The sequence below is a fragment of the Giraffa tippelskirchi genome, chromosome 3 (assembly GCF_054371585.1).
Source record: "Giraffa tippelskirchi isolate mGirTip1 chromosome 3, T2T-mGirTip1v1.2.pri, whole genome shotgun sequence".
Taxonomy (NCBI): Eukaryota; Metazoa; Chordata; class Mammalia; order Artiodactyla; family Giraffidae; genus Giraffa; species Giraffa tippelskirchi.
Window position 1 is genome coordinate 6,421,270 of NC_137277.1, and position 22,617 is coordinate 6,443,886.

Consider the following 22,617-nt stretch of genomic DNA (forward strand, 5'->3'; position numbering starts at 1 on the left):
TGACATTGTGTGAGTAACAACCTACTCACAGTTTCTCCATTGAGATCAGGGGCTGAGTGAATATCAGCTGCAAAGAACTGTGGGAAAATCACTGTCACCAGATTGGCAACTGCCAATGGCCCCCCACCCACCTGAGCCAATGAGGCAGCAAGACTCTGGCTTTGCCTCCTGCAGAGTAGAGCTGGTATGTCGCCTGAATCTATCTGGTTGGATCTTTGGAAGGCTGGATCCAGGATGTATTCACAGAGCCGGGGACTCGGGAGCTGGTAGACTGTGGGTTCCCAACAGGATAACTTGGAGAGTCTTCAGTCAGTTCAGTTCAGTCGCTCAGACATGTCTGACTCTTTGCAACCCCATGAACTGCAGGATGCCAGGCCTCCCTCTCCATCACCAACTCCCTGAGTCCACCCAAACCCATGTCCATCGAGTCGGTGATGTCATCCAGCCATCTCATCCTCTGTCGTCCCCTTATCCTCCTGCCCTCAATCTTTCCCAGCATCAGGGTCTTTTCCGATGAGTCAGCTCTTCGCATTAGGTGGCCAAAGTATTAAGTCGCTCAGTCATGTCCAACTCTTTGGGACCCCATGGACTGTAGCCCACCAGGCTCCTCTGTCCATGGGATTCTCCAGGCAAGAATACTGGAGTGGGTTGCCATTTCATTTTTCTAGGGGATCTTCCCGACCCAGGGATTGAACCTGCATCTCCTGCATTGGCAGGCAGGTTCTTTACCACTGAGCCCCCAGGGAAGCCCAGTAAAGCTGGGGGGATAACCAAAGGGAAACATTCCAAACGTGTGTCTATATGCGTGCGTGCCTGTGTAGGTGTGGAGGGACACATCTCAGGTGGAACTGTTTCTCCTCAGTGAAGTGAGGCTGCCGTTGGTGTGAGGACTGTGACCGGAGTGATACAAAGAGACCGAATCCCAGAGCATCCTTGACGGATGTGAGGTGCTTCAAAGAGGCGACTTTCCCTCAGACATTATAAATTATTAAGATGATTTTAAAGAATAGGACTTTTTTTTTTTTTTTTTTTTTTTTACTTTTGAGCCACACAGCATGTGGGATCCTAGTTTCCCAACCAGGGATCAGACCCACAGTCCCCGCAGTGGAAACTCAGAGTTCTAACCGCTGAGTCAGCAGGGAAGTCCCCGAAGGACATTACGTCACTGAGGCAACAAGATTTCCCTCAGACAACTTTAATTAACCTGGTGCACACGTTGTTTAAAAGAGACACCACCCTTTCCCTCAGGTAACTGTTACACCACCCTCCCTGAACTGGAGGTAGTTTCTGAGGCCCAGCAGCCCCATGGAGACCCCAGCAGTCCTGCTGAGGGGAGGAAGTGAAGGCCGGGCTCCCAAGTCTCGGCCCCCAGGGAGCCCAGCCCCTGAGAGATGGGGGGCAGGGAGCTTGGGGAGCCAGAACAGAGCGGGGAGGGAGAGGATGAAGGAGGAAGAGAAAGGCCCGCACCAGGGCCCCTCCTCAGCTCCCTGGACACAGAGCAGCGTCCTCCCTGGGCAGAGGGATGTCAACCTGGTCCACAACCAGCCCTCTCCACAGAATCACCCTCCTTAGAATGTGTGTGTGTGTGTGTGTGTGTGTGCGCGCGCGCGCACAAGTGCATCAAGTCAAGTGATGGTCACGAGCCATCAAAACCCAGCTTGAGATTCATGTTGATGTTTGACAGAAAACAACAAAATTCTGTAAAGCAATTATCCTTCAATTAAAAAATAAACAAATAAAAAAAAAAAAACCCAGCTTGACTAGCTTAAGGAAAAAAGACTACAAAATCCCATATATCGGAAGCCCAGTCAGGGCGCACACTGAGCCGGTCTCAGGAAGGAGGCCCCCCTGCCCTCTCCCCTGCACCCCTGTGGCTTCTCTCTGGACTTTGGACCCCAGCCATGCGCTCCAGTTCTTCCAGCAGTGGGGACACGATGGTCTGAACTGGGGCTCCAGCCCACCAGCTCCCAACTGTGAACCCAGAACCCCAAGTGTGGGTCCAGGCAGGGCACTTGCAACCCGGAGAAGCAGGAACAAGATGCTGGCCCTGCAGGTGGGGACCGCACATCAGAAGCAGGGGCCCTGAGCCGGGCAGGGTGGGGTGGGTGCCTGCCCCCGCACCCCCCCCAGGGCCCCAGCCTCGCCCCTGCCTCCTGTGACTCCAGGGTGTTTCTCCCACAGCCGTGTTTCCTCTGAAAGTGGGGTGCGGTGTTGGAAGGCTCCGCTCATCCGTCCGTCTAAACGGGGGTGTCTTTGGTCAGAAGCTCAGAGGACAAGTTCGCATAGATGGGCTGTCCCTGCTGCTCCGCAGGGTCCCTCTGAGGTTCCTCCAACCAGAGCACAGCACCGACCAAGCCGATCAAGAAGGGCACCTTCAGGAACACCAGGAGCACGTGGTGGGTCCTGGGAGAGGGGGCGCGCAGAGCAGTCAGAGCCCCGGGCCCCGCCATGCCCATCCCCCCCAGAAATTGGACTCCAGGGAGCCTTGCAGGGAGCAAAGCCTGTGACCCTGGGCTCAGCAGCCCTGTCAGAAGACTCCCAGGGACCTGCTTAGTGGCTCAGTCCTGAGGGCTCCTAGGAATAGCTCAGCTTTGGGGTTTCGCTCCGTACCCCGCCCACTTCCCTGTCCAATTTCACCTTTGCCTGAAGTGCATCTCATCCCAGGAGACGCTCCTGCCGGTCACCCACGGCAGGCTGGCTCTGTGCTGACGGCTCCCACGACCGCCAGCTCCAGGTTGCTAAACCACCCTCCCTGAAGCCTGAAGGTTTGTGTCTCGTCTCCCTCAGCATCCACTAGGTTATCCGTGCTGTTTTGTTGATTGGGCAGAGAACCCGCGACCTCCCCTCCAGCAGGGATGCTTATAGAGGAGGAGTCTGCACAGCAGACATCTGGCCGGGGTTCGAATGGGAAGATAGAGGATGAGGAGGGGCCTGGGTGGAGGGGCACAGTGGCTGGGCTTGGGACCTTGGCTCTGCCCGCGGTGGGCTCCAGGATCAGGTGACTGACTGCATGAGGGTCGGTGGCCCCACAGGAGAGGCCGCAGGTCAGGGCAGGAGAAAGGACCACAGCTACTCACCTGCTGTGGGGGCGGGAGGGCGCGGCTGGATGGCTGGTGGTCCTCGTCCTGGAGACCTGGCTTCCCGTTATGGTCAGAGCAGCTTCCCCTACACACAGGCGAAGTCGCTCCAGGTCATCAGCACAGACCCGGGGTGCGTGCTCCCCTCGCCGTGCCCCACCGCGCTCAGCCCTCGCAGGAGACCCCCTTCCCCTGGTCCAGGGGCTTCCTCTCTCTGGCTGCAGCCCCTCTGGTTTCTCCCCTTCCTACCAAGTCACCTGGACCACAATACACAGTCATCTCCCCCCTTGTTTCCAGGTGTGGCCAAAAGGAATAAAATTAAATATGTCAATCCCAGTCTTCCAGTTCGTCCCATCCTCCACGTGTAAAACAGATAGCTAGTGGGAAGCTGCTGTGTAGCCCCGGGAGCTCAGCTGGGTGCTCTGTGATGACCTAGCAGGGTGGGAAGAGGGGGTGAGGTGGGGAAGGAGATTCAGAAGGGAAGGGATACTTGTATGCATATGGCTGATTTACTTCACTGTACAGAAGAAACCAATGCAACATTGTAAAGCAATTATCCTCCAATTAGAAATTTAAAAGAAGAAAAAGAATGTATATATTAATATATGACTAACTGAATCCCTTTGCTGTACAGTGGAAATTAACACAGCATTGTAAATCAACTATGGAGTTTGATCCCTGGGTTGGGAAGATCCCCTGGAGGAGGGCACGGCTACCCACTCCCATATTCTTGCCTGGAGAATCCCAAGGGCAGAGGAACCTGGCGGGCTACAGTCCATGGGGTTGCAGAATTGGGCATGACTGAACAACTAACACTTCCACAAATCAACTGTACTTCAAAAAGAAATAAATTTTTAAGATGGAAAAAAAAATTACATTCCGATTAAAAAAGAATTCAAAAGAAAATGAAATAAAACTAAGCGCTGCATTTTATTCTGGGGAGAGAGAAAAATCACACCACAAGTGGAACTTTTTGGTTAAAGGTGATGGGAATCCCTGGTCCTTTCTGCTCAATAGTGCCCAAGCAAACAGGACTCAAGAACAGACAGTTCTGGAAACAGGGCATCTGGTTACTGGCATGGAAATGATCGAGGGGGATTCCAGAAGGCTGGTGGATAAGAGGACCCCTTCCGGTGAAATAGTGAACAGTGACAGTGATGAAGGAGATACATATCTCATTATGAGAAACTATGGAGACGATGTATGTGAGGAGCCTGGTCTCCAGAAAACAGAGGCCCCAGAGCACCCTGGGTTGGCCGGGTTCCTGGGGTTCAGCGCTGGGATGCACTGGGTCACCCCAGATATCCCTCTGTGCCCCTCTGTGTAATGACCAGAGGTTGGCCACTTCCTAGAGTGATGCTCTGGGACATCACTGCAGGGACCTCGGAGAGACCTCGGGGATGCGGTGGGCAGCCAGGCTGGGAAGTGATGCTCTGCCTTGGTCTCTCCCCCTTCCTCCCCATCCATCTGTCCCTTGCTCTCGCTCACACCGGCTCTCAGACACTCTGTCCTTTCTCTCCTGCCCTCGGGGAGGGGTGGGGACTTAAGTCTTCCAGTCCTGAGCACCAGGGCCCCGGAGCGTAAAGGAGCTCTTACTTGGAAGAACAGTCACTTTAATTTGCGTCCCCAGGTCGGTTCCAGGCTTCTCAATCCCACACCAGTAAGTGTCTGCGTCGTCCTGCCTGAGCTCCTGCATGGTCACTGTGAACGAGTGGTTTCTCTGATTGTCCTTGATGGACACACGGTCTGCTTTCTCTTCTCGCTCTGATCCCTGGGTTTGCACGAGGATCCAGCATGAAGCCCACCGTGCTCCCCGGCACCACCACTTCTTATGGGTCTCCCATCCGGAATCGTAGCGACACTGCACGCTCACCGACTCCTGCTCCTGACCCCACACGGACCCTGGGCCTCGGATGGACAAACAGCCTGGAAAACAGAATCCAGAATCCAGCTCCTGCCGTTCCGAGCTGGACCAGACTGATGTCCGAGATTGCACCAGGGTGCCTGGCCTTCCCAGAACCCCCCAGCTGATGCCTCAAGTCCACCTTCTCCTCCGTCCTTCTCCTCCCCACCAGCTGCCTTGGTCTCTTTGGTCCCCGTGTCCCTACACCTGCTCACCGCATCTGCTTTTCTGGCACTATCTTTCCGAGTACTCTCAACACTGTTCTCAGCCAGCTCCTCCTCTTCTCCAGCCACCCGGTCCCCAAGGCCTCTATGGGTTCTCTTCTCTCCCTTCCTCTTTAAATCTTGGTGTCAACAGTGGTGCTGTGTTGGTAAATACCTAACAACCCGTCCTCGGGGGTAAAAGTAATCTCCGGTTTGGAGTGCTTTCCAATTTCCAGAGTGTAAATATTCCCATGGCTGACTTCAGGCTATCCATGTGACGTCACTGGGCACCGAGGTGGGAAGAGGTGCCCCCAGTCTGAGCCAGCTCTCCTGAGGAGGAACCAAGGTCCCCCCCTCCAGCCTTTATCTTGTCTCACTGTATCACGCTCCCCAAAAGTGACTCTCCATTCCTTTGGTTTCAGTTCTTGCCGATATGCTGATGATTCCCAAATCCATGTTTGTAGCCCCAACTCTCCCCTTGGCCCCAGCCTGCCTGTGTGCGTGCTAAGTCACTTCAGTCATGTCCGACTCTTTGTGACTCCATGGACTGTAGCCTGCCAAGCTCCTCTGTCCATGGGATTCTCCAGACAAGAATACTGGAGTGGGTTGCCATGCCCTCCTCCAAGGAATCGTTCCGACCCAGGGATGGAAGCTACATCTCTTACGTCTCCTGCATTGCAGGCAGATTCTTTACCACTAGTGCCACCTGGGAAGTCCTGGCCCCAGCCTACCGCTTACAAATACACTGGATATCTCTTTCCCAGAGACAATAGTTACAGAGCTATGATACTTTTGAGGGGAACTGCGTCACACAGCTTTGGGGATCTCATTTCCCCGACCAGGGACTGAACCTGGGCCACAGTAGTGCAAGCGCAGAAAGCCTGGACCACAAGAGACGTCCTGACAGTCACAGAACTGAATGCATTGCTTCTTCCATCCGGGCTCACTCTCCTTCAACACTTCCCCTCTCTTGTGGAGGGTTGGCGTGGATGAACCAGCAAGGGTCTGCTGGGAGTGGAATTAGACAGTCTGCTTTTCTGTGGACTGAATGGTTAAACTCACTGTGTTCAGATACACAGATCATCTGTCCTTGGCCAGGATCATTTGTGCATTGACCACGGGGCAGTATGCCAAGAGAAGCTCCCAGGAAGCCTCTCTGGACCATCTCATGGCCCCAGAGCCCCAGGGCCAGGGCGAGGGCTGGGCTCTGTGCAGGAAGGAGGGAGTCAGGCCCGTTGCACCAGGAGTCACCTCTCACACCTAAGACCTTCTCCCTGAAACTATTTTAGTTACTTGGGGTTTGCACTTATGGCAGCAGAATAAGTTCTCCCTCTTGGGAGAACTCCTTCCCAAGATGCTCACATCCTGGGCTTCCCCTATGGTTCTGTGGCAAAGAATCCGCCTGCAATGCAGGCGATGAAAGAGACGCGAGTTTGATTCCTGGGCCAGAAAGATCCCCTGGAGCAGGAAATGGCAACCCACTCCAATAATCTTGTCTGGAAAATTCCATGGGCAGAGGAACCTGGCGGCCTACAGTCCATGGGGTCACAAAGAGTCAGACACTTCTGAGAGACTAAACACACATCCTAATTCCCAGGACTCATGAATATGGCAAAGGGAATTCACAGACTGAAGTAAGGCTCTCAAGATGGCAAGCTTATCCCGGATTATCCAGCTGAGTCCGATGTAATCACAAGGGTCCTTAGACGTGAAAAGGGAAAGGACTTCCCAGGCGGTCCAGCGGTCAGGACTCCACACTTCCACTGCAGCCCTGGGTTCAATCCCTGGTCAGGGAACACAGATTCCCGCAAGCCACGTGGTCAAAAAAGAAAAAAAAAAAGTGAAAGACCTGAAGGAGAGTTAACATCAGCATCAGAGATTTGAAGACAGAGAAAGGACTCTCAATCCAAGGAATGTGGGAAGCTTCTAGAAATTGGGAAGGGTGAGCAAACAGGTTCTTCTGTAGGGCATCTAGAAGGAATGAAACTTTGTTGACCCCCTGAGTGTAAGCCAGTGAGACCATTTTGGACTTCTGACCTTCAGAACCGTAAGAAAATTAGTTTGTGTGATTTCAAGCCCCGAGGCTTGTCACAGCAGCCACAGTGAAGTGGGGCAGAACCCTATGGTCCCTGCCCCCCACCCCCATGTCCTCTGCCTGCCTTTTGTCTGTGGAAAAACTGTAGCCCATGAATAAGTTTCATTAGAGAAGTGAGAAAACGCAGAAGCCAAGAAAAACAGAAGAGACCAAATGACAGCGATGTCATCCTTAAGCATAGTCAGAGACTGTTAGTTCCTTCCCGAGGGCTATAGATAGTATTCTGAGCCGTGCTCTGTGAACAGCCTTACAGAGATGAGCCCCTTGCCAGGTGGAAAAGTTAGTTATAGATGACCAGATGATAGCCATGACAGAAGCTGCCGCAATTCCAAGAACTGGCCTCAGGGAAATGGGAACAAATCGACCCTGGAACTGAAGACTAACTGTACTTAAAATAATATGATGATGCTGGTCAGACCACTGATGACCAACTTCAAGATGACGCTCAGAGCTGACTGTGCTGTTTCTGCATGGAGCCCCCTCCCGCCGTCTATAAGAGCTCTGGCCTCTTGACTGTCCGTGGGAGGGGAGTCAGCCTGTTGACAGGCGTCCGTGCCCAGCACCCACCTAGCCCTGTTGCTGGCATCCAAACTAAAGTCAACTTTCCACCAATCTGGTGTCTTTAACGGCTTTTGAGCAGCGAGCAGCCTGACCCTGCTTTCGGTTATAAGAAAGTCGTGTAGCGTTCAATCAGCAAGAACTAATGCTACTCTCTCTTAAAACCAGCACCACCACGAGCAACATCTAACTGGAGAACCTGGCACCTTCACTGCCCTGTGGTCTCCCTCCCCCTCCACAACTAACAGGTAACCAATTAGTCAACTCTCCCTCAAAAACGGGGGCTTCCCTGGTGGCTCAGTGGGAAAGAATCCACCTGCCAATGCAGGAGACTCGGGTTTGATCCCTGGGCTGGGAAGACCTCTGGAGAAGAAATTAGCAACCCGCTCCAGTAGTCTTGCCTGGGAGATCCCATGGACAGAGGAGCCTGGCGGGCTACAGTCCACAGGGTCGCCAAGAATCAGACAGGATTGAGCGACTGAGCACAGCACACTTCAAAAATGCTTGTCCAAATGATTGTCTTGTTTCCTCTGCCGCCAAGGTCCACGGGGACAGCCTGACATGCTAGAAAGAGACTGAGCTTTGGACCCAGAAAGACCTGTCGGCCACAGACTAGTTGGGAAACTTTAAGTTGCTTCATCTCTGAGCCTTGCTTCTGTATTTGTAAACTGGCTAGCTACTTTCCACCTTGCAGGTTCTTCTTGGGGATGTGTGCAACCCTCAACATTCAGGAGTTGCCCCATCAGCGGTAGTCCAGCCACAACCCTGCTCTGCTGCCTGGGTCACAGCAGCAGCACCCGGCGGGGTTTCCTAGCCCCACTGCACCCCTCCTCCTGTCTCCTCTGCACATCGCCACTGGAGTTTTGTACCAAAATGGTCCCCAGATCCTCCTCAATGACACTTGCCATGAGCACTTAAAATCTTTCAGGACCTCTCCTGCAGCCACTTCCCACTGCCTCGGAATGACTTTGAATGCCTGAGTTTGCTATACTTAAGATGGATAACCGAAGACCTGCTGTACAGCACAATGAACTCTGCTCCACGTTACGGGGCAGCCTGGATGGGAGGAGAGTTTGGGAGAAAATGGACACATGTGTGTGTGTGGCTGAGTCCCTTCTCTGTTCACATGAAGCTGTCACAACACTGTTAATCTGCTCTGCTCCAATACAAAATAAAGTTTTTTAAAATGTCTCAGTTTGGTAGTTAGGCCTTTTACAGTCTTGATCCCAGTTCTCTGCCCACTGCCACTTCCTGTGGCTCCCTGCCTCCCCCTCTGCCCACCCCCACTTTCCTCTTTCCCTGACTCTGACGCTGCCTGCTAAGAGGCTGTGTCACTGCCCTTCTCCTTCCTTCCAGCTAGAAACCCCTGCCTCCAGCCCTGCCTGTCTCCTGATCATTCTCCAGGTCTCCTTCAAGGTTAAGCCTTCTCTGCAGCCTTCCTCCGCTTCCCCCCACTGCTCCACAGCCCTTTACAGGAAGCTGAATGCTGCACTGGTGTTTTAGCATCCTTAGCAGTCTCTCTCTCTCTGCTTCCCCTGCTAGGACGCTCTGTTCCAAGGAGCAGAGATCTTGTGTTTGTTTTTTCTCTCTCTTCCCATCCCCAGCCCCTGTGACTTACACAGTGTCTGGATCCTGGCTGGTACCCTTGAAGTTTGTGATTAGTTTTGAAAAGAAGCTAGTTGTTATGATCTCAGACAGAATCATCCGAGTCTAGGATCAACTATAGCTTCTACACCAATGAGAAATGAAGTGTAAGGATGCTAGCTGCATTGCTAACCAAACAGTGAACACTGGAAACAAACCCAAATGCCACCAGTGGGAAACTGGGCTAATAGATTGTGATCTATCCGACACATGGTTCAAAGAAAAAGACAGGGACTTCGCTGGTGGTCCAGTGGCTGATTCCCCACTCCTAATGCAGGTGGCCCAGATTCAATCCCAGATCAGGGAACTAGATCCCACATGCTGCAGCTAATACCCAGTGCAAACAAATAACTAAATACATGTTAAAAGAAAAGACAAATCAATGATGGGAAAGACGTCCCAGATATATTGCTATCAAGTTAAAACAAGTTGCCTGACAGAGTGTGTGTGATTCCACTTCCTTGGTTTTTTGATAGCACATGCGTAGGGGAAAATAAGTGGTTAGTGTTGAGTTTGAGGATCTTGAGGGGAAATTTGACTTTCTAAGTCACACATTTCTATTTTGTCAAAATCTTCAAAAACATAATTAACTGATAAAGCAACAGTTTTTTTCATTAAAAAGGAGTCAATTAGGAGAAGAATTGCTAAAAAGACAGAAACTGATGTAAATTAAAATCTAATGTAAGAGTCAGCAGAAAGGGTCATTTTTCCCCCTTAAAAATAAATAACACAGCTATAGTAGGAAGTAAAAGCACAATCAATACAGATTCTATCTGCTGGTGATCATAAATAGCAGAAAACAGGTGTGGATACTTGGAAACAGAAATGCTATCCACCCTAGCCTTGGTAATTTAACAGAATGGTCAAGCACTCATAATGTGATGGGGCTTGATTTTTAAAAATACATCAGAGGTTTTTATAAACAGAGATTATGAGGGATAATAAACTGTTCATTAGACCTATGTGTATTTTCAAGAGTTTTTTGTCATTGTTGTTTTTAGTTTTTGTTTTTTGGCCATGCTACTGCAGCTTGCAGGATCTTAGTTCCTGACCAGGGATTGAACCCCCGGGCCCCAGCAGTGAAAGCAAGAAGTCCTAACTACCAGACCTCCAGGGAATTCCCCCAAGAATTGGTCTGAAGGAAGAGAGAAAAATGACATGACGGTACTGTTGACCTGGGAGCAGAACTCTGAGAAACATAACTGATGGGTTTTTAAAGCCTAAGCCTGTTTGGGGCTTCCCTGATGGTTCAGATGGTAAACAATCTGCCTACAATGTGGGGGACCCAGGTTTAATCCCTGCGTCTATTGAGAAGATCCCCAGGAGAAGGGAGGGGCTACCCAATCTGGTATTCTTGCCTGGAGAACTTCATGTCCAGAGGAGCCTGGCTGTTTGAATTTCAAATTTTTTTTGCTTTCGTGGATTTGAGATATGAACTTTCTTTTTCATGTCAATCTTTCAGGAAAGCTTGCCCTCTGTGCGAAATTCTTAGGTGAACGGTCTTGTCTCAAAATCGAGATCGCGGTTAATCTCCACTTCTAGGCTGATAGCAAGTGACAAATGACACATAAAAATGAGGCAAACTCACCCAACGGGAGCTCAGAGCAGAGGTCCCGAGGAACGTGTGTTGTGCAATGGAGTTTCATCCTGTCTTACTTTGCACTTACGAGGCTGGGGGTCTGGGCTGGTGTTCCCCAGACATCATGCCAGCCCAAGGTAAGAGAAATAGTTTCTGGGGCGCAGATCTGGGCCCCTGGCTATTCTTGCAACACTTTGCTCTTTGGAGAACAGAAATCCCTTTTTTCATTCTTGGGGTTGTTGGGGGTCAGGTAATCAAGCAGATGAATGTCCAACCAGAAGCTAGATCATTGTGACTTCACCGTGTCTACTTTCTCTCCTGCCTTTCACAGAGGAAATCCAGGGTGGCTGATGGTGTCTAGAGGTGAAAACTTGACCAACTGGCTTTTTTTTTACATCCTTGACTAACTTCATGCCCAAGTTCATTCAGAATTGGAAGAGAAGGGACCCATCCCCTCTCTCAAGGCCAGCCCTCCCCCCAAGCCACCGATCAGCCTGTGTGAGTGTGTGTGTGGCTGTGCAAGAGTGTGCGTTATTCTGTGTCCCTGTGTTATTCTGTGTCCCTGTTATCTGTGTGTCTATATGAGTGTGTGTGTGTGTATCATGAGAGTGTGAGAATATGGACGTGAACTGCCATGTGATTCCATAGGTATGTATGCTCAACCCCATTGGGTGAGTGTATTGTGTGCATGCGTGTAAGAGCATGTGATCCCAACACAGTCCACCCACGCCCTTCTCCTTGGCCTGGACATTGAGATTAAGAGAAAGAGGAGATGGAGGGGTAGGCTTGGAACTCAGATGGAAAGCTGGAGCCCAGGGGGAGATGCAGACATTCTGAGTGGCCATTCTTTGGGAGTCTGGGCCATCTGGGGTCACTGTAAATGAACATGACCATCACAGACAAGCCAATCCCTCACAACCCATCCACAGGTATCATCAGAAGGCTTCTTCAGCATCAGTATTATCAACAATGGCAGTGAGAATTCGGTGATGCCCACAGCCCTACCATCTGAATGGTAGAGTCCTACATAATTAGAGCTGGAAAGGGCTCAAGGACTCCCATCCCACCGGAAATCCGACAAGGGACCGGAAATCCAACAATGGACCAAAACTCGGCTCTCTGGACTCCTTGGCCGTGCTCTTTCCTGTGGTCCCTCTACGGAGTGGTCTGTGAGTGTCACATGGTCAGTCCCCAGGCCTGGAGAGAGAGGACTTGTGACCCACACCTACTGCCTACATTGTGCAAGCTTCCACACGGTTTCCTGGATGCTAGGGCAGTGGATTTCCATAGAAGAGAAGCCCCTCCCGTCACCCAGCAGTTTCCTCTTTGAAAGCCTCAGTTCCTGAGCAGGGTATCCCAGGCCCTTCAGAGTCCTGTCTGTGGCGCTCCCAGTCTCAGTTCCAACCAGACACCCCAAGGCTCTCTGAGAATTCAGAGCTCCCTCTGCATGAACCCAGCATCTTTCTCAAGACTCCAACACTTGGCATGCAGTTGCCACTCCAAGCAACACTGGTCCCTCTTCTCCACTTGGAGAGCTGATCCTCACATTCTCCCAGGCTCATCAGATGGATGGTTGCCACGAGCCTGTTCTGCTCGGCTCATGGGAACTTAGTTCCCTGACCAGGGATTGAACTCGGGCCCTCAGCAGTGAAAGTGCAGAGTCCTAACCGCTGGACCGCCAGGGAACTCCCAGCTCCTCTTTTTAATGGTCAGTCCTATTTCTCCTTTCCCTTCCTCAGGGCCAGATGCCTGCCTGGTACAAAGAGGAACCTAGTGAGCTTTCGCTGGATGAATTAACAAAGTCACTCTCATTTCCCCAAGATATTCTTCCTTGTACCTGGGACAAGGGCTTCTCAGGTGGCACAGTGGCAAAGAACCCACCTGCCAAGGCAGGAGATGCAAGAGATGTGGATTCGAATCCTGGGTTGGGAAGATCCTCTGGAGGAGGGCATGGCAACCCACTCCACTATTCTTGCCTGGAGAACCCCAGGGACAGAGGAGCCTGGTGGGATACAGTCCATTGGGTAGCAGAGAGTTGGACATGACTCAGCGACTTAGCATACACACATATCTGGGACAGACCCTCCACCCCCTTACCCCCTGTAGTGCCCCAGCCCACTCACCTGGGAGACTGAGGAGCAGCAGAGCTGGGGGCAGCCACATGGTCTTGCCTCTGGGGCTCCCCTCCCCGCTGACTTACAAACGGGGAAGCACGCCCAGGTGCCAGCTGACTCTCAAAGCTCTGAGCTCAGGCAGGCTCGTGCCCTCTGCCCGTCCAGACCGCCTCTGAGTTTCTTACTCATTCACTTCCTTTTATAGAGTGAGTGTTTCCTGCTTTTAATTATTCAGCATATGCAGTGCTGTTTCTTGGCAGGGCTGGGTCCCAGGGCGTGAGAGTAGATAAGAAAGAGGAAGCTAGGGAGCCGTGCAGGGGAGAAAGGGGGCCTGTGTCTGCAGAAGGGTCAGAGGAGCAGGTATCTGACCTACCGGGCCTTGGGTCTGAGTGCCAACTCCAGAAATGATTCTCCATGACAGCAATGGGTCCCAGCAGCAGGAAACTCTCCAACTCGCATGTCAGGTGTCCGTACTTGGCACGCCTGCTGATGCCTCTGTCCAGGTGTTACAGCCAAGCGCATAAAAGTGCTGGCTATGAATAAAACAAACCCGGGCTCTAACCCCATGAACACCACATACAAGCCGTATAACTATGGACAACTTAATCTTTCTGAGCCTCAGTGTTTATATCTGTAAAATGGACTAATAAGAGTTGTTATGAGAATTTAATGAGGAAATGTATGAGAAGTTCAAAAAACAGAGTTCTGGGATACGGTTATCACAGTGCGTCCTTATTAGTATCCTGGGCAAGGCTTCAGACACTAAATGAAGAGTAGGATTAAAATAAGCCCAGGATGGGGGCTTCCCTGGTGGTCCAGGGGTTAAGACTGTGCTCCCACTGCAGGGGGCTTGGGTTCCATCCCTGCTTCCACTAAGGTCCTGTAAGCCACAGGGTGTAGCCAAAAAAGCCCAAGACAAGAGGCTAAGAAGAAGCCAGTGGACTGGGTTTCCTCACTAATAATAGGACAAATTCTAATCTTAACCAGACATCATTTAATTCAGATCACAATATATATAACCCAGGAGTAAAACTCTTCAAGAGCGGTTCTGAGAGGCAGGTGAGGGTATTTCTTCCCAGGTGTCTGGAGCCAAATTGGAGGGGGGAGCTGTCCCTGGAAGTCCTGTGGTTTGGTAGCTCAGCACACATTCAGAAGGGCTGGGAGAAGTAAGAGGACCTTAGTCATGTACCAGGGCGCTATGGGCACCAAGAAAATGATGAGAAGTAGGAAAAGGTTTGGGATATGAGTCTCCCCCAGGTTTTCTCAGAATCAGGCCAGTTCACTGCCCCACTATCTTCACTTCTCTGGGAAGGTGGAGCAAGTTTGTTGCTATTATAAAAAATTTAGGGAGTTCCCTCAGATATGCAGATGACACTACTCTTATGGAAGAAAACGAAGAAGAACTAAGGAGCCTCTTGATGAAAGTGAGAGAGAGTGAAAAAGTTGGCTTAAAACTCAGCATTCAGAAAGCTAAGATCATGGCATCCGGTCTCATCACTTCATGGCAAATAGATGGGTAAACAGTGGAAACAGTGACAGATTTTATTTTTGGGGGGCTCCAAAATCACTGCAGATGGTGACTGCAGCCATGAAATTAAAAGACGCTTGCTCCTTGGAAGAAAAGTTATGACCAACCTAGACAGCATATTAAAAGGCAGAGACATTACTTTGCCAACAAAGGTCAGTCTAGTGAAAGCTTTGGTTTTTCCAGTAGTCATGTATGGATGTGAGAGTTGGACGGTGAAGAAAGCTGAGCACCACAGAATTGATGCTTTTGAACTGTGGTGTTGGAGAAGACTCTTGAGAGTCCCTTGGACTGCAAGGAGATCCAACCAGTCCATCCTAAAGGAGATCAGTCCTGGGTGTTCATTGGAAGCACTGATGTTGAAGCTGAAATTCCAATACTTTGGCCACCTCATGCGAAGAGTTGACTCATTGGAAAAGACCCTAATGCTGGGAAGGATTGGGGGCAGGAGGTGAAGGGGACGACAGAGGATGAGATGGTTGGATGGCATCACTGACTCGATGGACATGGGTTTGGGTAAACTCCGGGAGTTGGTTATGGACAGAGAGGTCATGGGGTCGCAAAAATTGGACATGACTGAGCGACTGAACTGAACTGAAGTGTATGGATGTGAGAGTTGGACTGTAAAGAAAGCTGAGCGCTGAAGAATTGATGCTTTTCAACTGTGGTGTTGGAGAAGACTCTTGAGAATCCCTTGGACTGCAAGGAGATCCAACCAGTCCAACCTAAAGGAGATCAGTCCTGGGTGTTCATTGGAAGGACTGACGTTGAAGCTGAAACTCCAATACTTTGGCCACCTCATGCAAAGGGTTGACTCATTGGAAAAGACCCTAATGCTGGGTAGGATTGGGGGTGGGAGGAGAAGGGGACGACAGAGGATGAGATGGTTGGATGGCATCACCGACTCAATGGACATGAGTTTGAGTAAACTCCAGGGGTTGGTAATGGACAGGGAAGCCTGGTGTACTGTGGTCCATGGGGTCACAAAGAGTCAGACACGACTGAGTGACTGAACTGAACTGAACTGGTGATCCAATGGTTAGGACTTGGTGCTTTTGCTTTCACTGCCAGGGCTCAGGTTCAATCTGTGATCAGGAAATTAAGATCCCACAAGTGGCATGGCATGCCCCCCCGCCCAAATCATATAGTCATCACGGTAATGTAATAAAAGGAGAGAAACCACACTGCCCTGAATGCTCATTGGAAGGACTGATGGCTGAAGTGGAACTCCAGTACTCTGGCCACCTGATGTGAAGAGCCGACTCATTGGAAAAGACCCTGATGCTGGGCAAGATAGAAGGCAGAAATGGGTGATAGAGGATGAGATGGTTGGATGGCATCACCGATTCAATGGACATGAACTACTTGGGTGAATGCTGGGAGATGGTGAGGGACAAGGAGGCCTAGTGTGCTGCAGTCAACGGAGTCATAAAGAGTTGAACACGACCGGGCAACTGAACAACAACATGCAAAGCATTATATAAAAATCCAGTTCTCGTCACAATAAGCTGGGAATGGAAAGATATCCATAAGGAAACATTCTACAAACATTAAAACCAATGGCAGGGACTTCCCTGGGGATCCACTGGGTAGGATTCCACGCTTTCAATGCCAAAAGTGAAAGTTGCTCAGTCATGTCTGACTCTTCGCAACCCCACGGACTATACAGTCCATGGAGTTCTCCAGGTCAACATACTGGAGTGGGTAGCTGTTCCCTTCTCCAGGGGATCTTCCCAACCCAGGGATCAAACTCAGGTCTCCCACATTGCAGGCAGATTCTTTACCAGCTGAGCCACGAGGTACACCCCACAAGCCTCATGTTCACAGCAATAACCGAGATATGGAAACAAACTGAAATGTCTCACAGCAGATGAAGAGATGAAGACATGGTGTACACACACGGTGAAATATTGATAATTATGTGACACTATGGAGATGTTAGCTGGCAGTGCTGTGGTAATGGTTTTTCTGATATGTAAATGTATCAAATCAATGCATTTACACCTTAAACTTACACAATGCTCTATATCAATTATATCTAAACATACCTGGAAAAAATGAAAATAAAGTAATCTTGGGGACTTAAAAATATATGAATACTTAGAGGGAGGATGAATTAGGAGTTTGAGGTTAACATATACGTACTACTATATATATTGAATAAAATAGATAAAATCAACAAGGGCCCTACACAGGGACCTCTCGTCAATACTCTGGGAAACCTCTATGGGAGAAGAATCTAAAAAATGGATATATGTATATGTATGTATAACAGAATGACTTTGCTGTACACCTAAAACTAACACAACATTGTAAATCAACTCTACTCCAATGTAAAACAAACATTAAATTAAATTGACCACGAAGATGCTGGGTTGACAAACATATATATACACACACATATATACATATATATACACACACACACACATATATACATATATACACACACATATACATATATATACACATACATACACATACACACTCTGGAAAATCACATGTGTATATATGGTAAACCATGAAGAAAGGAGATGGGGAATGTAAAATCCAGAGTTAAAGGAGGAACTTAGGGCTTCAGATGTTATAACGATGTTTATTACTTAAGCTGCAAGATATACACTCAAGTGTTATAGAGTATTCCTGGTTTAAAGAGTAGGCATTTATGAGGTATATTCTCTTGTTTGTATGATACATTGCAAGAAAAAAATTTTCCCAAAGCTTTGCCGAGTGTTCTAAGAGAAACACTGGCCCTGAATTTATTGGTCAGAAGTCATTTCCATCCACCAGAGGGGACTGTGACCCTGGGCAGTCATAGCAACATGTCACCGGTTCTCAGAGCTTCTCAAGGGCCTGTGGACCCAGAGGACGGCGCCGAGCATGGCCAGGAGCAGGGGCACCTTCAGGAAGACCAGGAGCAGGAAGTGGGCGCTGCCCAGCAGGGGCCTGTAGGGGACGCGGGGACAGTGAACAGCATCCTTAGAGAGAGGCCCTGGGCTGTCCACCCCCGGCCCCCAGAGCTGAGGCCATGACAATCCACATGATGATCACCCCTGGACAGGGCAGCCCCTCCCTGAGGACCTCTACTCCCCGTCTCTCTGCTTAACAATTCCCCCTGAGAATTAGGACTGTGAGCATGAGGGTGGATGTGGCATGAGAATTACGTGAGGGAGACCAGGAATGCCAGCAGGATCTGGGCAGGAGGAGGATTTCCTCCAAGGCCCTCCGCATGTGGGGTTACCCTATCTGGGGTACAGTAATCAGTCGTGGGGTTATTTGTTTGTTGTCTCCTCTCCTATAAACAGCGTTTTCCATGAAGGAAGAAACTGTTTGTTTTATTCACAGGGAGAAACTCGTACCAGCCTGATACCTCTGAAGATCAGCCCTTAAACATCTGCAGTATAGTCTAGTATGAAATAAAAATTAAATTTAAAAAAAGTCATATGGTGAAAGTTAAAAAAACAAGTGACAGTAGTAGTTGATGGATGAATGAAAGAATGATTCCTAAGCTCTCTCCACTCCTGGAGGCTGGGGTTCTTCGACAGGATGACACGTCTGACCAGGGCTCGTGGGGGTCAGGGGCCACAGTGCAGGGGCCAGTGATGACCAGAGTTTCTGCCACCTGCTCTGCCCTGGACCGGGTCCCGAAGCCTCCTTTTATGGGACATTTGCACTCACTTTTCTCTCTACCTGGAGCCTTATTTCTGCAGAAACCTGAATGCCAGGCTCCCCAAATCCTGCAGGTCTCCCCTCAAATGATTCATCCAGGCCTCTGTGATTGTCATGTATTAAATAGTAAATCTAATCACCTTCCCACACACACTCTCGCCGAACCCCAGTGACCGATATCTCTCCATAGTACTCATCACAAACCACCATATTTACATAGGAACTCTGTGTGGACTGGTCCAGGGCGTGACTTCCCCCTTACAGCACAACTTTCATCAGAGCCAGGTCCTGCCTGGCTGGTCTTACCTGCATCTGCAGCAGAGCACCAGGCACTTAGTAGGACCTTCACAGTCAGGTGTGGGAACAAACGAGGGGCCCGGAGACAGGAGACCTCAGTCCCCAACCTGTCCCCTCACCCAGAGGAGAAACCACCCGGGTGCCGATGTCCTGGGACATGGGCCCCTTACCGAGGAGGTTGGCTGGGATCGGGGGTCTCCTGACCAGATGCGGTGCTCCAGGTGGACACTGGCAGGATCGTGGGAGACCCTGGGATGCCTGTGGACATCTCAGGACTGGTGGCTGTAGCAGGGGCTGAGGGAGAACCACAAGGCAGGCTCCATTTCATCCCTTGGTCCCCACACCCCGTCCCCGTGTGGCTGTGACTCACACAGCCAAGGTCACTCAGGCTGTCTGGACAGGTATGAAATGTCCATCACCCCCTATGGCCACACCCAGGCCTGACCAGCACCCTGGACCCACGCTCCCACTCCAGATGTACCTTGGCCAGATGGGCACGATCAGATGCAGAGTGGAGAAAAAGAGGGAGAAATAGGCTTAGCCCGGCAGGGCAGGAGGAAGTCCCCCAGGGCGACAGAGGGAGCCCCACTCAGGTTGGGGACACCTTCTTGCTCTTTCCTTGAGGTTATAAGAGAAGCCCCCAGAACCCCAGGAGGTCCTTCCAGAACACTGTAGGGTCACTGGTGGCCTCTGGGCAAGCACAAGGGCAGGGTGTGTATTGGAAGCAGGGATCATGGTGGAGAAGCCCAGCTCAGGTGTGGGCTCTGGAGCAGGTACCACCCCTGGGCTCGGGGGGGGCCCATCTCAGGTCCTCAGGGCCCCGGGGTCATGGCCAGCCCATGTGCAGTGGGGTCTTGTGAGAGTGAGCCCCCCGTAGGCAGGACCCTGCACAGGCCAGAAAGAGACACAGGCCCCTTGAGAGTGGACGTGCCCTTGTGAGGAGAGCAGGCAGCCTGGATCCCAGAGCAGGATGCCCGCCAGCCCATGAAGCAGGAATGTGCATAAATGTCTCCACCTGGAGACAGAGATGTGCATGTGTGCAAACACACTCCCACTCACGCCCACTCCCCCATGTCTCGGCTCGCTGCCCAAACCCCTCCCGGTCATCCTGGCCCAGCCTTTCTGCCCCACTTCCTTCCTGAGGGTCCGGATGACCAGCCGGGTGCTGGAGTGAGGGTGGAGGATGCTCACCTGGAACGACAGACACCTCCACCTGGAAGGTGGGGTCAATTGAAACTGGCACCTTGATCCCACACCAGTACGTTCCCGCATCCTCCTCTCTGAGGCTCTCCAAGGTCACTGTGAAGGTGAGGTTTGCAGGAGAGTCTCTGATGGACACGCGGCCCCTCCTCACTTCTCTCTCTGACTCGCTGGTCTCCACAATCATCCACAAACATAGGGGTTTGCACCAGTATTTGGTATTGTTTATGAATTCCTGCTGGTACCGACACTCCACATTCAGGGATCTCCCCTCGAAGCCTGTCACTCTGTGAGGGCCTCTCAGGGACAAACAGCCTGGAAAACAAAACCGGATCCAACTCCATCAGGTGGGCCTGGGTCAGAAGAACCCCAGATGCGGGTCCCTGAAGGGCCCGTGGCGTCTGGAGGAGGCCAAGGCAGAAAGTGAGCCTTCCTCAGACCCAGGGGAGGGAGACGGGGAGGAGCTCCCTCCTCACAGAGGAGAGGGTGTCCTCGGAGACAGAAGAGCCCAGGATGGGAAAACGTCCGTGTGTGTGTGTGTCTGAGTGTGTCTGTGTGTGTGGTGCCCCAAGGGGTCATCTCTGACTGTGACTGTTGAGGTGTGACCATCCCAGGCACCCCCTCCTATCAGCACAGTGGATCAGGCTCACCTGCTTCGCACCCTGAACCCTCCTGCTCGCTGCTGAGACAGGTGGCACCCTTTGTGGAACCTTGTCCCTCCGTCCCTTTTGCTGCCTCCCTGCCCCACTCACCCACCTCCAGCCCTGCCCCCTCCCCGCCCCCAGGAAGGGCTGAGCCACTCACCTGGGACCTGCAGCAGCAGCAGAGCTGAAGGCAGCCACCCGGCCCTGCCCCTCGGGGTCATTTCTCCAGCAGGGATGTCACCAGCAGCAGCGCCAGGCTCCGGGCTGGGACAAAGTCGAGCCTCCTCAGAGGAGTCCCTCCCGGTCCTCACTGCTGCTCCTCTGGGCCTCTCTGCTTCCTGGTTCCTTCCCGGGTCAGGTCAGATGGTCCAGGGGGCAGGGGGCAGGAAGCTTAGGGGGAGGGGCACACGGCTGGTCCAGTGCGGGGACCCGCTGCCCTCAGCTTCTCTAAATGCAGGGACTGGACACGTGCAGGGCCCCTCGATCGGGGAGGCTTCCCCCTCCTCACCCAACCCACAGCAGATCCTCTTTCAGTCTCACACGCCCATCCACAGAGCAGGGACCAGCTGGGTTCCTCTTCCATGGCACATCCTCACCCTCTGCGAAATGTCATTTCATTGTGGTCAGGATGGAAGTCCGAGGATGGATGTCATGCTCATCCATCCTCCCCGGTCCTGGGGGCGACCAAGGGATCACTCTCTCCCCACCTGCAGCTCTAGGCGACCACAAGGACCCAAAGTCCTCTTCCTGCCCCGCAAATCCATCCCGTGACCCCAGACAACTTCCTAAATCCCACCTTGGCTCTGTTTCCCGCCAGGATCCCTCGGGCTGTGGCTTCCCCCGTCTTGGGCCCCTCACTGCCCACATTACACACAGAACAGCGGTCCCCAACCTTCCAAGACCCCTTCTTCACGCTCCGCCTCTGGACAGAGTCTACTCCCCTTTGAGAGCCAGAGAGAGACTGAGAATGGACAGGAGGTCAGAGCAGAAGACGCTGGGTGGAGGGATGAGAAGCTGGGGACCTGGGAGCAGAGAGGAGCCTCCTCCCCGGTCAGTGGCACAGAGGCGGCGGTTGTACAGCAGGTGCCCGAGGGCACTGGCTGCGGGGCCTCTCCTGGATCCACAGTGATAAGCAGGGGCCTCTTCACAGTGCAGAGATGAGGGAGGGACGGCCCACAGAGAGGAGACAGACTGCCCGTCCCTGCTCACCGTGGCATGCTCACATGACGTGCACGGCCATCAAGTCATATCTTCCTGGGCAGTGGGATGGGGGTTACGGGGGACTGCAGCCCTGTTCTCGGGTATGATTTTCAGCTTCTCAAGTTGATCTGCAGAAACCAGGCTCTCCCATCCCTCCCACGCCGGTCTTGACTCTCCCCACTTCCCGGGCACGGGCAGTAGACCTGGGTCCCAGGGCACCGCTGGAGACATGCAGTAGAGATGGCTCACTCGGCTTGATCCATCACGGATCACCCCAGTGACTCCTGCCCATCTCCAGATGAAGCCCCCGTGTTCTGACCAGGTCTCTCCCACAGCCCATGGCAACACGCAAAGGCCCAGAACTCAGCCACCTCATCCTGACTCCAGACCCACCCCCAGGCTGCCACTCTCCCCACATTGGGCCTCATCCAGACCCCTGGGCCCCTATTCCTCCTCCTGACCCACAGCCAACACCCTTGACTGTACAACTCCCTTGACCCTCCCAGCTGAGGTTGGTTCTCCTGTTACGTGTCCTGCTGGACCATCTGACACCCTCTCTTGGTTTTATCTCCTGGGACTGGGGGCTCTCTTTGTGTCTCCATCTGGGCTGTGGCCCCGTGGGTGGAGGGTCCCCATCTTGCCTGAACCCCAGTGTCTTTCCAGCACAGCCCGTGGCAGTTCAGCTAAGGGGCTGCCGAGTGGATCGATGACTGAATTCCTCTCTCAGGACTCCCCTGCTTTCAGGAAACTAAGCTCTCTGATCCTGGTTTTCCTTTGTCTTCTCAGGCTGGTGAACACGACAGGATCATGATTCTTGGAGAACATGGCACCACTGGACCCTGCAAGAGTCTGCCCTCTGGTCTCCCCTAGATCCGCATCTAAAACGCTCCCAGGCAGGACGTTTGCTCC

At 51.9% G+C, this 22,617-nt stretch overlaps 2 protein-coding genes across 2 annotated transcripts; both read right to left on the reverse strand.

Annotated features, from left to right (window-relative positions):
• Window positions 1-1,013: 1,013 nt before the first annotated feature.
• CD300LB (CD300 molecule like family member b) lies at window positions 1,014-13,347 on the reverse strand. The gene is made up of 4 exons (XM_081574848.1): window positions 13,183-13,347; window positions 4,674-5,003; window positions 3,078-3,165; window positions 1,014-2,403 (listed from the first exon to the last, which is right to left on the reverse strand). The coding sequence occupies exons 1-4, from the start codon at window positions 13,220-13,222 to the stop codon at window positions 2,238-2,240; spliced, it is 624 nt and encodes a 207-aa protein (XP_081430974.1). The 5' UTR covers window positions 13,223-13,347; the 3' UTR covers window positions 1,014-2,237.
• A 3,920-nt stretch (window positions 13,348-17,267) lies between these two features.
• On the reverse strand, window positions 17,268-21,748 carry LOC145542679 (CMRF35-like molecule 6). Its single transcript, XM_081582089.1, has 6 exons — window positions 21,732-21,748; window positions 21,305-21,449; window positions 20,669-20,846; window positions 19,856-20,179; window positions 18,835-18,958; window positions 17,268-17,644 (listed from the first exon to the last, which is right to left on the reverse strand). Exons 1-6 carry the CDS (start codon window positions 21,746-21,748, stop codon window positions 17,524-17,526), a joined length of 909 nt encoding a protein of 302 aa, XP_081438215.1. The 3' UTR covers window positions 17,268-17,523.
• Between the last annotated feature and the right edge of the window lie 869 nt (window positions 21,749-22,617).